Source organism: Megascapheus bottae, chromosome X, assembly GCF_031878675.1.
Source record: "Megascapheus bottae isolate mThoBot1 chromosome X, mThoBot2.hap1, whole genome shotgun sequence".
NCBI classification, from domain to species: domain Eukaryota; kingdom Metazoa; phylum Chordata; class Mammalia; order Rodentia; family Geomyidae; genus Megascapheus; species Megascapheus bottae.
In genome coordinates, this window is record NC_143547.1 from 11,597,648 (window position 1) to 11,615,855 (window position 18,208).

General features: G+C 38.5%; 1 protein-coding gene across 1 annotated transcript in view; it reads left to right on the forward strand.

Moving 5' to 3' along the window:
* Nucleotides 1-18,208, forward strand: part of Pola1 (DNA polymerase alpha 1, catalytic subunit) — a 314,550-nt gene that overhangs the window by 245,260 nt on the left and 51,082 nt on the right. The window contains exon 36 of the mRNA XM_090325812.1: nucleotides 1,730-1,823. Within this exon, the coding sequence (XP_090181938.1) occupies nucleotides 1,730-1,823 (94 nt within the window). The remainder of the gene's footprint in view (nucleotides 1-1,729; nucleotides 1,824-18,208) is intronic.

The following is an 18,208-nucleotide window of genomic DNA, read 5'->3' on the forward strand; positions in this document are numbered from 1 at the left end:
TACTTTTTAAAATAGGTTCAGGTAAAGAGAGAGTCACAGAAGGGAATGCACACACACAAAAGACAATAGCCCTGACCGGTGAATAGCTTCATGTGAGCTTATTTCTGCAACCTAATATTTATAGATACCCTTATAGATACCATGGCCAAAGAAGTTTAAAATACCCCAAATTTAGTAACAGCTTTTATAGTGGGGGTGAGCAGGAAGGTGAATCATGAACTCTAATAACTCGAGTTCAGTTGTTTCTCTAGCACTGAGACTCACTTTGGATCTACTACTTAGTTACCGAAAAAGATTTCCTTCAAAACTAGTACCATTTCCACAGCCACTTGTAGATAGTAATTTTCCTAGTCACATACTAGTCTTGGAATACCACCTGGCTCAGCTTCATTTGTACAAATGACTTGGCTGTTGTATTCCTTTGTCAATTCATTCATCCATCCAACATCTACAGAGTGCTTACTATGTGAATGAACTGTGTATCCATCATCAGTGATGCTGGACCTGCCACATAGTAGTTGCTCAATCAATGTTGGGTAAATGATATATTATTTCTATGCAGCAAAGGAGAACTGGTAGTTTGTGTTGAGTTTCTCATTTGAGAAGTTCTGAGAGGTTTGTTGTTTCACCTTGGTAGAACTCAACTCGAACTCATCATTCTCCAGCTAGAATGTTTCTTAGGTATCTATTCCTACAGGAAGATGGAAACAAAGTTCCTAGAACAGTTAATTGAAATTTGAATGTGCATTTGAATGCGATTACCAGCTGGTTCCCTTGGTGGGCGAAGTGACTGCCTGTGCTTACCCCACACAGGATGAGACACAGTTTAGGATAGTACACAGTACCTCTAAATAGTTTGGTGTTCTGTTTGTTGCATGAACAGTAGAACAGACATGTCTCTTATGCTTTATTAAATTAGAACTTGCCAAAGTCATGAACCGTGGTTTTGCTAGGGAGAATGGAAAACTTGATTATTTCCCTTCACAGACTACTCAACGATCATACTTCGAGAGTGGTCAAAATGATACTTGACCTGGATACTGGTGGCTCACGTGTGTAATCCTAATTACTCAGGAGGCTGAGATGTGAGGATCATGGTTTCAAAGTGGTAGAGTGGTAGCCTTGAGCAGAAGAGCTCAGGGATAACATACAGGTCCTGAGTTCAAGCCCCACAGCGGCAAAAAAAAAAAAAAGAAAAAGCAAGATACTTGAGTCTATGCTTAATTGTCAGTGTTGTCAGTGTTGTATCTGTGAGTATCAGCAGTGGATTGTCAGCACAAGTCAGACATTTGGGCACATAGTCTAGCAATATGTGTTAAATGGTTTTCACAGATTGTTTAACTTCCTACTAGAATGGACAGGTCCCAGTTAAGAAAGCACAGTACCACTTTTCCCAATTAATAGTGCAAATTGTCACGAGTGCATAGGAATTTACAATTTGACAAGATCAGTTTTTTGACAGCAGGAGTAATCAGTCTGCAGCTTCGCAAGTAGTAATCTCTGATCGAAGTGGGGATTTATTCTGAATTATGAAAGCATACACACGTATGCTCTATGAGGAGGACAAACCACTAGTATGATTCTCTCCTTATTCACCCCCTTTCTTTAAAAGGAAAAATAAAAGATGCTGTTTGATATGGAAGTTGAAATTAGGGAATACACTCTGCTGAGAGTGATCTCCATTGCACCGCCCAATAGTAGTATTCATTTATTTTCTGTTATATTGCAGTATTCTGACAAGTCCCTGTACACCCAGCTGTGCTTTTACCGGTACATTTTTGATGTGGACTATGCACTGGAGAAATTTGCCGATCATGAGAAAGGTACGTTAAAATACTGTAATTACCTTTGAGTTTAAAGTGGAAATTTGCATCATAAAAGCCAGACCTACTGTGTCAGGCTGTTCACGCAGCATCACACTGCTGTCTCAGAAGCAGGCTGTGGGGGCTTCTGTGAACACAGGGATCCCCTGCATGAGGGGCGGTGGCATAGGAATCCCCAGTTTTGGCCCCCACAGCCTGTCTCTCATTGTTCTCTATTAAAGCAAGGCTTTGGGGGAGGAACGATTCAGAAAGGACTCTTTAAGTGCTATATTTTGAAAATGCTATTTTCTATAGAGTTTAGTAATTGTAATAAAGTAAGCATAAGGCAACGTGATCATTGGGCCTACAAAAACCAGATATTACCACAAAAAAATAGGCCTGGAGTGTGTCTCTGCTGTTCACTAAAAGCCTAGGTTCATTTTGAGAGAGGGGAATGGGGTGGAGTTCTTTTATTGACTCCATCCTAAGAGAGTATATAGGCACCTCAGCCCATATGATCAGCTGCTGCCTGGAACCCTCTGCACCCGGTGTTTCCTTATACAAGACTTCAGGCACCGTGGGACTTAATGGGTCTGGGAAAAGGCTTTGTTACATAACTTAAAGTATTTGAAAATGTCATGACAAGTGCATGGTTTTTTCTTCCTACCTGAAAATCACATTGACAACTTTTCTATTACCTGGAAAAAATAAAAAAGGCAAATTTACACATTTTTCTTATTAGTTACCTACAGAGTGTTTATGTTGTTTGTCAGCGAATATCAATTCAGCATTTTGTTGGTCGGTGTATTAGGACTGGAGGCAACCTTAACAGCATAGAAAAATCTACAACTGTTGCAGGATTTTTCTCACATAAGAATGCCCATGTAGCCCTTGATTTGGTCTGTTTTCAACCCCAGACATGATTAACTTCACTTGTTTGATCTCCAAATAGGACATAAATTAGTAATGTCTTGTTGGTTTCTCTGCCCTTGGATATAAAATATTTTACAGCTAAGGAAAGACTTGGCTTAAATATTAGTCTTTTTGTCTTTATATGTTCAGCAAGCATCACCACAGCTTATTTCAGAAGAATTAGTAACCAGGTTTTAGAAATTTGTTCACGGCTAGTATCACTTAATAGATGTTTTCTTTTGGCCCCAACATTTTTTTTTTCTTAAAGTTGATTGTGAGTCGGATAAATTAAGTACTGATTCTCTGATACATGGTTTGTTTTTGTCAGATCAGTTATCCGTTTTGGGTAATGAATATATTAGAACTTGCTTCCCCATTACTTTCTTCTGAATCTATCCATCCTAGATTGTTCCCTAGACGATTTTAGATTCCCCAGGGATATAGTCCTCTTCACACAGCTCTGAATTTCTTCCCTGAGAGTTCAGATTGGTCATTCATCATCAGTTTTCAAAAAGTCTAGTGACTCTTGGAGACATGGAGAATTATTCAGAACATCTGGGGATTTAGCCCAGCTTCTTGGAGAACATCCAGTAGCATACAGGGTTTTCCTGAAGAAAATAAAAAGAGAAAATATGGTAGCCATTTGGAAGTTCTTTGCTTGTAAGGAGAAAAGCTATTGTTAGAATTTGTATTACTCATACTGTTTACTGTCATACCATTTTAAACGTTTAAAAAATGGGATGCTTTTTTGTTGTTGTCTGTTTCTAACATACTACTCAGCAAATCAGGGCAAAAAAATGGCAGTAAGTGAATTGACAGGCTCATTTACATTGTCAGAAGATGAAATAAAATGAAACAAGAAGGGTACAAAATGTATGGGTCTGGAAGAAGGAACTTCGTGAAATGTTCCAAGAACACTTTTGTTTTATTTGTTGAACTTGAGCTATTGAAACCATTTTTTCTTTGAGCTTCATCCTGCTTATTATTCCTAAATTATAGTTTAGGAAGGAGTGAATTTTACACACTTAGGGCATTGGCAGATCATGCTATAATGTTAAGTGGTATCAGAGTATTTGTTACTGGCGCAATGTGTCTGTGTCTGTGTGTGACAGTCCTGGGGCTTGAATTTAGGGCCTGGATGCTATCCCAGCTTTTTAGCTCAAGGCTACTGCTTTATCACTTTGAGTCACAGCTCCACTTTAGCTTGTGTGGGGGGGGGTTAATTGGAGATAAGAATCTCATGGACTTTCTTGTCAGGGCTGGCTTCAAACCATAATCCTCAGATCTCAGCCTCTTGAGCAGCAAGATTACAGACATGAGCCAGCCACTAGTGCCTAGCTTACTGGTAGAATTTAAACTCAAATTCTGATTCATAAATACCAGGGGATCTGATGCAGAAGTTTCCTAATAAATGACATCTGATAACAATCTCCTTTGTGTTGCTTGGGCCATAGTACAGAATCCAAGTCCACGAATTCTGTGCTCAGACACTCAAATTCAGGTATGATATAAAGCTTAGGAACTGATAAATTTTTAGAAAGCCCTTTCAGATAATTCTACTAGGCAGCCAAGGTTGGAAACCCCTTAGCCTGGCACAGTGGCTCACACCTGTAATCCTAGCTACTCAGGAGGCTGAGATCTGATGATCTCAGTTCAAAGTCAGCCCGGCCACTAAAACCCATGAGACTCTTTTCTCCAACTAACCACTAGAAAACCAGAAGTGGCATTGTGACTCAAGGGGTAGGGCAGTAGCCTTGAGCTGAAGAGCTCAGGGACAATGCCCGGGCCCATAGCTCAAGTCCCACAACTGACAAAAAAAAAAGAAAAAGAAAAGTTTGGAGGGCCGGGAGTTTGGCCTAGTGGTTAAAGTGCTTGCCTAGCATGCATGAAGACCTGGGTTCGATTCCTCGGTACCACATACATAGAAAAAAAGCTGGAAGTGGTGCTGAGGCTCAAGTGGTAGAGCTCTAGCCTTGAGAAAGTCCAAGGACAGTGCTCAGGCCCTGTGCTCAAGCCCAGGACTGGCAAAAAAAAAAAAAGAAAAGTTTGGAAACCTCTCTCCTGGCTACCCTGAACAGATAAGTTTAATGGATTCTAGATTTTTAAAAAAGAACTTAATACAAACCATAGAGGACATGGAAGAACAAATAGTCTGTGGTGCCGAGGAAAATAAATTATAAGGGGGGAGTTCTATATACTTAAGTCATTAATAATATGTATAAAAACTCACTTCTTATTTTTTAAGAGGAACTGAAATTCGGTCTTCTCTGTTTCTCAAGGAAGGCCTTCTTAAAACTGAAGTTAAGGGGGGGCAGGAGTTTGGCCTAGTGGTAGAATGCTTGCCTAGCATGCATGAAGACCTGGGTTCGATTCCTCAGTACCACATATATAGCAAAAAGCCAGAAGTGGTGCTGTGGCTCAAGTGGTAGAGCCCTAGCCTTGAGAAAATCCAGGGACAGTGCTCAGGCCCTGAGCCCAAGCCCAGGACTGGCAAAAAAAAAAAAAAAAACGTAAAAAAATGAAGTTAAAGGCCAGGAGTGTGGCCTAGTGATAGAGTGCTTGCCTACTATGCAGGAAGACTCAGGTTCAATTCCTCTGTACCAGAAGTGGTGCTGTAGCTCAAGTGGTAGAGTTTTAGCCTTGAGAAAACCCAAAGACAGTGCTCAGGCCCCGAGTTCAAGCCCCAAAACTGCAAAAAAAAAAAAAAAGGAATTTAAAATCTGTTCAAACTGCAGTACAGGTATATTTCCTCAATTTGAACCAAGACCAGAATACCAGTAGATGTTAACATCAAAAAACTTGTGAAAAATGACAGTGGTATCATTAGAATGAAAAATCCTAGCATCATCAGTCAACAAGTACCATGTTGTTGGTATATGGAGTCTTGTTGAAGAGTCTTTTCTTTACTGTCAGTTCCTAGCAACATTTCCTTCACTGAAACTGTTTTACCATTTCCATTATAAAACCCACATTTTCAGAGTTGTAACAAGATGGTGGGTTTAATTTTAGTTTGAAACGTGGCAGTTTGACTTGACTTGGGGGAAAAACACATACAAATTATTTGAAAGAGGTTTATTTATTTTTACAGTGAAAAGTAGCTGTGTCAAAGCTTTTTATGTGCTTTGCTTTCAAATGAAAGTTTACAGGCCATTAGTCCATAATGTGAATTAACCCCATTTGGTATTTTTCCCTTTCCTTTAAAATGGTAAAGGACTGTTATTCACTTTGGTGAAGTGTTTACTGCATGTTCACTGTAACGACGTAACATTTTAAAAATCTTATTTCTGTGGGCTTTGGCGTTATTACCGTAACCGCTCCAGAATGTACACAGATGGCATAATAGGTCCAAAGGAGGTTTTAGAAGAACATTGTGGCAATAGATGAAGTAAAAATCCATTTCCAGGATAGCAGCACGAAATGGTCCTTGTTGGCTGCCTCATCCCATGGTGCCTTGGCCTGAGTAGGGATAAGTGAACAGTTTGGGAAATGGTACATCACTTCAAATCTTTGCCTAGTTGCCTAGATTTAGGTCTGCTGAAAAATACAGGAAGGGGGGGGGAAAGTCTTTTACTTTTCTCAATGGAACCTTTTTTGTGTTGCTTATTCAACAACAGTTTAAAAAAAAAGAATATATACCTGTAGATCCTGTGTTAGGGGAAGCAAGATGGATAGCTGCTACTCCCTGCCCTGGGTGAGTTTAGAGTGAATTGGGGAAAGAAGATTCAGCAGCAATGAGTGATTCCGCAGCAATGGTATGGCCTGATATGTACTATGGCTTGCATGTTATCATCAACCTGGTCCAGTTGCCTCAGAAACAAAGAGAAGGAGCCACTCCTTGCCATTTTACTTCAAGGTTTAGTCTTTATTTCTAGACAGAAATTTGTTTTCCATTCTTACTCTTTCTTCCCAAATGCTAACCTCCTCTTAATCATGTGTCAGCTATTTGTTACAGTAGTCCTAGCAAGCTAACAATACTATCCTACTACAAACTACCACAGACCGGGTGGACTGGGTGGATTAAAGAGTAGAAGAGTGTTTTCTTACAGTTCTGTAGGCTTGCTTTCTAGCCTCTATTGTGACATCAAGGTTGTTGTCATCTGCAGCATCTCTCCTTGGCTTTGAAGATGGCCATTTTCCCATATCTTCACTCTGCACTTTTTTTTCTTACTAGGGCACCCATGACTGGATTGGGGCCCTTCCTAAGACCCATTTTGGACTTAATTGTCTCTTTAGAGGGTGTGATTGGATGCCAGTGGCTCATGCCTATAACCCTAGCTATTCAGAAGGCTGAGATCTGAGGATTTCCATTTTAAAGCCGGCCTGGGCAGGAAAGTCTTATCTCAAATTAACAAGCAGCAAACTGGAAGTGGTGCTCTGGCTCAAAGTTTTAGAGCACTAGACTTGAGAGAAAAGGCTCCAAAACAGCACCCAGATCTTGAGTTGAATCCTCAGGACGGGCAAAATAAAAATGGAAATAAAAATTAACCAAAAAATGACTATGCCTCCACATAACTTCATAATCTCAAACGAAAAGGTTTCAGATTTCTCCTATACTTCAGCATCAGTTTTGGAGTCTACCATAACAGATGTTCTACTTGGTGAATTTTTCTATAAACCCCATCTGGCATTTGTCTGCCAGAACTGGAGCACAAGGATTTAGCACTGTTAAAAGAAGTAATTAGAGTTGCAGCACAAGTTAAAATAGATGGTGACTTTACCTTACATGCAGCATCTGTTAGGAAGCCTGACTTCTTAATAGGAATGTCTTGAAACCTAGAAGATCTATCTTCAGCTCACCCTCGGTTTTCACAAAGGCTTGTGGGCAGCCTGCTGTTGCTCAGCCTCATACACTGTGCCTGTAGAGGTAGCTTTGTGCCTCAGGCCCTCACCCAGGTGAAATGCTTTCACTTCTCCTGAGCTTTGCTCTCAGTTGTTTCCTTATTAGCTTTCTTAAAGTTACCTATTCATCTTATTATTTTTTGTCAGTCATGGGGCTTGAATTCAGGGCTGGGATGCTGTCCCTGAGGTTTTGTGCTCAAGGCTAGCACTCTACCACTTTGAGCCAGAGCTCCACTTCTGGTTTTCTAGTGGTTAATTGCCTATAAGACTCTCACAGATTTTCCTGCCTGGCTTTGAACCATGATCTGCAGATCTCAGCCTCCTGAGTAGCTAAGCTTACAGGTGTAAGCCACTAGAACCCAGCCTCTATCCATGTTATTGCCTATTCTGCCTTTTCTTTAGGATGGTAATGTCTGTCGGCATTTCCAATTTCTGTGTTCCTTTGGATGGTGCTTTACATTTTTCTAATGTCCTATCACATGTGGGACACAGGTACACACAACAGCCCTGTGATGCAGCACTCAATCGTGCCCATTATATTGATTAAGGAACTGAGTTACATAAATATTTTCTGCTTTTGCTCTCCTATATGACTTTCTTGTGTACCCTTCTCATTGAAGTTGTCTTGAATTGTTTTATTATTCTTTCTCTTTCTCACTAAGTTCGTTGAGACTGAGAGTTGATTCTTATAGCCAGCTCACTGAATATTTGGTGAGAGTTCTTAGTGGAAAATAAGATCCTATAAGCCATTTCAAGAACTTTAAAACAATTAGTCCTAGGAAACAGTTCTGGTCATGAGTGGGGAGCAATTTTAGGTAAAGTTCCAGAACTGCATGTATTGCTTGACTTGAGTCAGACCTGCCATAAAGTTATGAGAGTTCCTTGACATTTGCAGATTGAAAGTAGCTCTTCAACTCTTTGTAAGTGCTACTGGAGGCAAGTGGCATGTACCTATCATTTTGCTGATGCCACATTTGAATTGAAGTGAAGAAATATCAGGTCACTTAACTAGTGAGTGAACCAAGCTCGCTGCTGTGGCACTCACACTGCTGCAAGGTCCTGTTCTGCTCACTATCAGCTGAATAGTTGCACTCATAAAGTGCTAACAGTTGTATTACTTCTTTGAAAATGGTCTCTGAAAGAAAGACAATAGCTCGGACCAAACCATGAAGGGGTCTAAAAGGGTGGTATCTTTTTAAAACCAGAAGCTAAGAGTTTTGTAGAAGAAATGACATGCTTTAGTCTGGATGGGGAATTGGAGATTTTTAAGGATCTCAAGACAAGTTTCAATGTGAAGGATTTCCACTGTATTCTCAAACTGCTTAAAACATAAGTGAGAGTTTTGTTGTTGTAGAAAGACTGGAGTAATGATACTGGGACAGCGTCCAGGCCCAGAAACCAACCAAAAAAAAAGGAAGACTGGAGTAAAAAAAGCAAAGAACTACCAGAGTCCCTCTCAGACAATTAACGCCTGTTAAACCCTGAGTATTAAAAATAAAGTTGTAATCCAGACACTGGTGTTTCATTTATGTAATTCTAGCTACTCAGGAGGCCGAAATTTGAAGATCTTATTCAAAGCCAGCCCAGGCAGGAAAGACAGCTCCTTGGCCCTAGATTCAAGCTCCAAGACTAGAACAACAACAACAACAACAAAGGCTTTGTTGGAGAGTACCTATCTATCTGGTCCACTTTTTCTTACTTTAGTTGGTTTTGGAGACTTGAACTCAGGGCCTGGGCTCTGTCCCTGAGCTCTTTTGCTCAAGGCTAGTGCTCTACCACTTGAGCTCCACTGTCAGTTTTCGAGTAGTTAATTGGAGATGAGTCTTACGGAGACTTTTCTGCCCAGGCTGACTTTGAATCACAGTCCTCAGATTGTAGCCTCCAAAGTAGCTAGGATTACAGGTATGAGCCACCACTGCCAAACTTCTTATGCCACTTTTTAAAGCCATGGATTGAGTTAGCTCACTGAAAAAAATGGTGGGTTTTAAAAATGAGCCTTTTCTGTACTTTTTTTTGTACTTTTAACAACTAATACCAGGCATAGTGCACACAAAATGCAGTTCACACATACCAAAAACATATAAAAGTAAACAAATTAAATCAAGCATGTTTGTTCTTCTTAAATTTATATCTTTAGTAATTTTGAACAAATTTTTTGCAAAATAGATTTTTTTTTCCCACTCCTGGGGCTTAAACTCGGGGCCTAGGCACTGTCTTTGGACAGTTTTTGCTCAAGGCTAATGCTCTGCCACTTGAGCCACAGCACCACTTCCAGCTTTTTCTGTGTATGTTAACAGTACCAAGGAATAAAACCTAGGGCTTCATTCATGCTAGGCAGGCACTCTACCACTAGGGCATAATCCTGGCCCCGCAAAATAGATTTTGAGGCAAAGAACTTTAAAATTGATTTTTCTTTACAAATAACTAATGTTCTTAGTTGTTTTACTATCTTAGGATATGAGGCTAAATATACAGCATAATTACATAGTTGTTCATTATTTGAAAGTGATTATACATATGCATAAAGGACTTAGAAAATAGAAAAGTGAGAGTTTAGGATATGCCAGAATGAAACCCTCTGAAGAAGGGCCAGGGCCTAATGGTAGAGTGCTTGCCTAGCATGCACGAAGACCCAGGTTCGATTCCTTGGTACCACATACATAGAAAAAAGCCAGAAGTGGTGCTGTGGCTCAAGTGGTAGAGCTCTAGCCTTGAGAAAGTCCAATGACAGTGCTCAGGCCCTGAGCTCAAGCCAGGACTGGCAAAAAAAAAAAAAAAGGGGCCAAATGTGATGTTGCATATCTGTAATCTCCACTAGTCAGGAGATGGAGGATAATTTCTAAGTTATTATTAAGCATCCATTGCTTTTTAGGGGGGAGGGGTCGTTGTGGGGCTTGACCTCTGCCTCGGAGCTGACCCTGAGCTCTTCAGCTCAAGGCTAGCACTCTACCATGTGAACCACAGCGCCGCTGGTAGTTAATTAGATATAGAAGAGTCTGGCGAACTTTGGTGGCCTGGCTGGTTTTGAACCGCAATCTTCAAATCTCAACCTCCTGAATAGTTAGGATTATAGACTTGAGCCACCAGCGGCCAGATTTATTTATTGCTTTCTTTTTTGCTCTAGGCTAGCACTCTACTACTTGAGCCAGTGCTCCACTTCCAGGGTTCTTAGTAAAGAATTCAGTTGGACTTGATAGTATTTATGATGCCATCAGAAGGAAAGAGGAGTTCAAGACTAACCTATACTACAGCATGAGTTCAAACCCAGCCTGAGGTACACAATGAGATCCTTGCCTCAAAAAGAAACAAAGACAAATCTAGTACCAGTGGGCTCACACTCATAATTCTAGCTACTCATGAGGCTGAGATCTGACGATCATGATTTGAAGCCAGCCTGAGCAGGAAAGCCCAGAAGACTCATCTCCAATTCACTGCTCCAAAAGGCCAAAAGTGAAGCTCTGGCTCAAGTGGTAGAGCACTGGTAATCTTGATCAAAAGAGTTCAAGAACAATGCCCAGGCCCCAAGTTCAAGCCCCAGAACCAGCACTAAAAGAAAAACTAGAAGCGCTAAAATGTTATGAGAGATTACCCAACAAAAAGTAATAAAACAATTCAGTAAGAAAATAACCTAGTAATGAACTCAGATCATCTTTTTCTCCATACATTTTGTTTTCTCAAGTCAAATGTAACCTTGTTCCTCAAAGTGTGATCAGTGTACCGGAAACATAGGCATCATTTAGGAACTTGTTAGAAATGTAAAATATTAGATCTTCCCAGACCTACTGCAGTCGCACTCCCATTTTAACAAGATTCCTCAAGTGATTCCTAGGCATATTAAAGCTTGGAAAGCCCTGTTCTGACACATTCTCCTCTCGATAACTGATGCCTACTTCCATTTCATTAATTCATTTATTAAGGCTGTCTTTTTTGGTAAAACATGAGAAAATGACAAATGTACAGCTTTTAGAAGGACTTCTCAATTTTAAGGTAATATTCTTGTCGCAGCCTAGTCTTTTGAGCTAACAAAGGCCCAAGAAGGGACAAAAGCTCTTCCACTTTGTTTCTTGTTATTTGGAAGGAACACAGGAGAAGCAAATTCAAACTTTTCAAAATAGCTTTCAGTTTCTCCAATTTAGGAGCTTAATGAGAGAACTGGAATATAGCTCTCTACTCTTTTCATGTAAGGGCCACTCATTCCTTCCTGAACTTTATTACAGCATTGATTTATTGTGTTTGTGAAAATGTCATGGTCTTGAACTACTTTTTAATAGAAACACAATTATTTTGCTTACATTTTTGCCATTAAAATGTCCTCTGCAACCAGGCACCAGTAGCTCATGCTTATAATCCTGGCTACTCAAGAAGCTACAGTCCACAGAATCATAGTTTGAAGCCTAGTCAGAAAAATCTGTGATGCTCTATCTTGAAAATAACCATCAAAAAGCTGAGGTGAACGTGTGGCTGAAATGGTAGGGAGCCAGCAAAGCAAGCAAGCAAGCAAGCAATCCCAGGAAGTTCAGATACTGGTATCAGGAAAATAAATAAATGAGTAAAGCGTTGAGATTTACTTTTCCTGCTATTGCTGACTTTTGTGTGCTGTTTCTATGCTCACTACAGTAATGACAATAATATTTTCTATTGGTACCATGGATCCCCATCACATTTCATTTCTCTGAGGACTGCCAATTTTGTTTTCATTTTTGTTTTGTTTTTAACTAAAGATGACTTTACAGGATAACAGAAGAGAAAGCACATTTTCCCAGGAAATTGTGACCTTAATTGCTTTGCCCTGAAATAGAAGCATCTTGTCTCTGTACATTTTCTTCTGTTCTCTTTAGGCAAGCTAAGTTAGTTTATGAAAGTTGCTATATATTTGGACAGCAAACTTCTGGATTTGAATTATGTGCCTTTTCTTTGAGCCTGCCACTTCCTTTTCCCTTTCACAGTGATAGTTCAGCAACACAAATAAGGACACCAGGTGTTGCAGTATGGAGGTAATAAAGCAAACTTGGGTGGTCTTCAATTGCAAAAGGTATTGTCATTCTTTTGAATAGTGAGATTGGGAACAACCTGATAAAATTTTCTTTCATGTACTTTGAAAATACACACTTCTATCACCAATGAAGGAGAAAATATTAAACTATTTTCAAGCAGTTAGATCATAATATGAGCTAATCACTTTATTTTGAAGAAAAGTATTTTTAAACAGTCGAGCTAGTGAATTTACTTTTAAAATGTATTGTGCTTACACAGTAGATAGTTTTATTTCCATGATGTTTTTTACTACATAATTATACATCTTAATTACGTAATTACTATCATAATTATTATGTAATTGCATGTACTTCCACTAATTACAAAATCAGGAAGTGTAATTATCTAGTAAAAACTTTATGAAATTTCATGCACTAAAAATTACTTAAAAGGCTATTCCAGTGGTCTAGTGGGAGGCTTTCCACTGTGGTTAGTCTTCTTAGCTGACTTTTGAACTTGAACTCATAGGCCAGGACCAAAAAGACAACTACATATAGACAGATCAATGCTAAATTGAGTCTTATGGAATGGGTGAGATAGCCTTTGTCCTTTTATGAGCTAAAGTCAAAGAATGTTCTCATTTCTTTGTGAGATGTAGAAGAATATCTTGTATTTGAGATAGGCTTCACAAAGACTGAAAAGTGCATTTCTTAGGGGTAGAAATGGATTTGGGCTGAGAGTGTGGCCTAGTGGTAGTGTACTTGCCTAGCATGCATGATGCCCCAGCTTCAATTTCTTGGTACCACATACACAGAAAAAGCCGGAAGTGGCGTTGTGCCTCACGTTGTAGAGTGCTAGCCTTGAGAAAGTCCAAGGACAGTGTGCAGGCCTTGAGTTCAAGCCCGAGACTGGTTTAAAAAAAAAAATGGATGTGTACAATCAACCATAAAGGCTTTTAGGTTAAAGAACTATCAGCCATTCTATAATTTGAAAATAAAATAGCACATTTAGGTATCTCTGCCCTGTAAGGGCAAAAATAATAGTTATTCTGCTTCTTTAGTTTGGAGAGGATTTTTCCAATTTATGTTTATATTTGCTGCGATTTAAGCAAACCTATCAAAAGAGCATGTTCTTTTTCTACTGGATGTCAAGCAGCTTTTGAGGCACAAATATAAATGCACAAACATGTAACATCAGACCCTAAATAAAGACAGAAGGTTTAATTCAATAAAGCTATGATGCCTTTACCATTCAAAACGACATACAAATTGCACAGTGAAACAATAGTCATGACAGCAAATTAGATATGACATCTAAATTACACTACAAAGAAATCCCAGAACCATTTTTGGTCTGTAAGAGTCTATTTTAGCCTAGGTTTAAAACTCAGTTTAGAGGCTGCTTTATTGTCGAAGTGGGGTAGTGTTGTAGAAGGCTAATTGGAGGTTGGTTGAATTAATTGCACATTAATTAGGAGGAAAGGGCTTATAATACTCATGGCAAAGGAGAGAATAGATCCTTTATCATGAAAGAATGTTCTATAAGTTTCAGAAATGAGTATTCATCACATCTTGGCCTTTTGGTTAAGAAGGTATAGAAATGAATATTAGGTGATTGATGTTTGTGTAACGTGCATTATTTATATATTATATATAGTCTTTTATAACATAACTAAATTAATAAGCACTTGAGGTTTGATATAGCTACGTTGCATTTTCTTTCTTCTAAATTAATGTTTGAAATGTATTGAAACAACTACTTAAAATGAATCATGGTTACTTTTTTAAAAGCAGCTTTAAATATTATGTAAGTGCTAGTCTTAGAAACAGGTGACAATCCATTTTGGTTTTAAAGAGACATGCTTGTATAGTTTTTAGAATTAATTATTGACTTTGTAATTTTTTGTACAAGCTAAAATGTCTAATAAATAGGATTTTTTTATCCTACACAGTATTTGGGATTTAACTCCCTGGAAGAGAATTGGCCTCGCAAGTGCAAGGCCCAAACTGTAGTCCTCAACACTGGGGGAGAAAGGGATAAATTCTTAAATAGCTGTGTAGCAGTGACTCATGCCTGTAATCCTAGCTCATTAGGATTCTGAGATCTGAGAGTCACCAAAAAGCCAGAAGAGGAGCTGTGGTTCAAGTGATGGAGTGCTAGTCTGGAGCAGAAAGTATCAGGGACAGCACCCAGGTCCTGAGTTCAAGCCCTAGGCCTGGCACACACACAAAAAAAGCAATTTAGAAACAGCAGTCCCATTGGATTCAAGCAAATTAGAGGAATTACAGTCATTAAGAATTGTTTCATGGTCAGATTTTGAGATTTAAACAGGTTTAGTCTGTCTCTGGGACTGTGTTTTAAGTAGTTTAAATGTGGCCTAGAATTTAATGTCTTGATCATTTCTTGCTTGCGTTAACTGTACAGTGGTAACATTTCTGCTCATGTTTTCATAGTATTTATAGGATTGCCTCTTACATAGCCTTTTAATTTGTTTTTGTTTTTGTTTTTGTGGTTTATATTTTCCTTTCTTTATTATTACCAACTAGTGCAGGTTTAATTTTAAAAGCTACATAATGTTTAAACTGGTGTTTTGTTTTATTCTGCTTTCAGTTCTTGCCTTTTCTTTATGTTGGAATATGTTTTCATCATTCTGTATCATTCTTCAGATTTTTCATAATTATATAAGGAATCAGCCATAATTTTGTAGTCTATAATTGCCTCATGGTGTTTCCCATTAATTACACTGTAGATCTGATATTTACTTTCATATTATTACTTCATTTTCATTTATTATTTTATGTTGTACTATCACATCTGTAAAGCTACCCCTCATGTACGAAGAAACTGAATTTATTCTTTTGTGTGTATGTCTGTGTTGGTTCTGTGCTGGGGCCTGAACTCAGCACCAGAGTGCTGTCCTTGAGCTTTTGTTTTTCTCAGAGCTATTAGTGCTCTACCACTTAAGCTGTGGCCCCCACTTATGGTTTGTTTTTGTGGGTTTTTTTGGGGGGGTGGTTAATTGGAGATAAAAGTCTCGTGGACTTCCTGGCTGGGCTGGCTTCAAACCAGGTTTCTCTTCTCAACTTCCTGAGTAGCTAGGATTACAAGCATGAACCACCAGCACCCAGCTGACTTAAAGTAGCTCTTCCTGTAGTTGCCATGAATTTACTTCAGTTCTTCTGAATTCTTTTACCCTGTGGCCAACAGGATAGTATCCAGAAAGAATGAACATTAATTGTATTTTCTCGGGGAAAATGCCCTGAGAAGTCTTTAATTTTCCTTTCCTTAGTCTGCCAACTCTAAGCCTTAGGATCATCCCTTGGACCTTAAAGGCATAAATTAGCTGCGCTTAAAAACTCACAACTGGAATCGCAAAGCAAATTTTTATGTAAGTTTGAGAATACCGTACATCCATTATTTTTAATTTTTTATTATTAGCGTTAAGTATTTATGCAAATGAGTTGCTACTTCACAAAGCAGTTATGAATGTAATATATCTTGATTGACGTCACCCCTTTCAGCATTCTCACCGACCCCTCCTCTAACCACCCCTCCCCTCGCTCTTCTCAATTCTGTAGGCTACATTGGATTCTTTTATGTTAATTTTTTATTGTCCGGGTAATGTATAGAGGGGTTACAATTACATTTGCCAGGTGGTAGGTGCATTACTTCTCACACATTGAAATACATTGGATTCTTGTCTGCATTTCACCCTTCTTCTCTACAGTCATCTACACCTTTTGGGTGTTGGGGGGGGGTGTACATACATACACAGTGGAATTGTACTCATCCATTAGAAAGAATGATTTTGTACCATTTGTAAAGAAAGGGAAAGACCTAGAAAAAAATATGCTAAGTGAAGTAAGTCAGGCTCAGATAGACAAAGGATTCATGTATACCCTTTTATATGGAAGTTTGATTTAGCTTACAAACTCATAAGTAAGTAAGTTGGGTGGTACACAAGTGTGTACAGATGTATTGATTGAAATATGATTGATTCAAGGGAGAACTCAAATAGTGTAATTCCTTAGAACATCAAAATCAAACATCCTTATTTTTTTCTACTTTTCCCAAAACATTCCCATTGGATAGGGATAGTTAATATTTTTAGGATTTAAGAAAAAAAAGAAGGAGGGGGATAAAATTACTTTCCAAAGGTAGCCCAGTGCTTTTTGTTCTGTGCCAACCTACCCTGCTCCTAGGATAGTAAGCAAACTTCAAACTAAAGGCAAATTAAGAACTGAATGGTATGAAGTCCGATGGTATCTGAACTTATGCATTGTTTTCCAGGTAGAAATGGAATCTCAATTGGGTCTTGAAGACTAGGAGAGATTTTAATAAGCACAGATGTAGGTGTGTACTTTGAGACAAAGTGCTCTTTTTTAATATAAGCATTCTGTTGCTTATGCAATCCTTATAAATCGAAGAAGCGTCATTTAAGAAATGTTTGAGTTTGAAGCAAATGTTTAGTTTAACAGTGTTTGTTAAAGATGATAGTACAGCCTAGGACTGTACATTTGAAGGGCAACCTCTTAACTCCCCATTGTTAACCAGTGGTGGTATTTTGAAAAAAATTGATCCATCCTTCAGGATACATGTGTTAAAAGAGTATCAAAATGTTTTCCTATCTTAAATAATTTAACTCAGAATATAATAATGTAAGTATTTTGACATGAAAATGTTGCATTCTGTGATGTATCCACTTATCTTAAAGCAGATCTTTAACTGAACAAGAAAGAAGTATGATAAGACAAAACAAAACCAAATAGGAATTAAAAGAGGTGAATGGCTGGGTGTGATAGAACATGTCTGTAATCCCAGAACTCTCTGGGGACTGAGGCAGGAGGGTGGCAAGTTCAAGGCCAGCCTGGACACCATAGTGATACTTTGTCAGAAAGCTTAAAAATAAAAGATGAATGAAAGCCTTTTATTGGTTTCATTTACAAGACAGAAGTAAAGTCCTGTTAGCATTATGTTTGACTGTAGAATATAAAAATGTTTTAGTAAAGGCATGATTAATTTTAGTCTTTTTAACTAACATCAATGAAAGTACAAACAGAGCCTTTTTGAAGTCAGCGTTTACTAATGAAATAATTCCTGTTTTATTGAAATGTATTATCTCACCAATAAAAAGTCAGTGCTGAAAAGTAAATAAAATCCAAGATAAAAGAGAAGCTGAACCGGAGTCAATCTTCTGGAAATTATTCAACAGAGAGCACTCTGGTCTCTGTTAGTGAAGGCTTTATCCCTTTTAACAAATGTGCCATAGTAAATTTATTAGTATGCTACAAAGAAATTTTTGAAATAATTAAGACTAAACTACACTTGTCAAAATAAATGAATGAAATACAATTTTGAATCATCTTTCTTCACTTATTGCTCATTTGCATAATTCGGTAACTTACACAGGAGTCTTTCAGTCATTGGTGTGAATTAGCAAGGTTCTGCTTTTCCTTGTACGGGCAGAAATTATGCTACCATGTGATTAGCTATTCCAGACATGGACTAACGGGAAATACCAAAGGGCACAGCAAAATCTAAAGAGACAAGCAGGGAATCTAAAGACAAGAGACAATCAAAGACACCCAACAAACTCAAGCTGGTAGACCACAGGGAATTCTGAATGAAGCCTCTTAATTTATTTTGAGAATAAGAAATCAGTAGTATGAGAGAAATCTCAA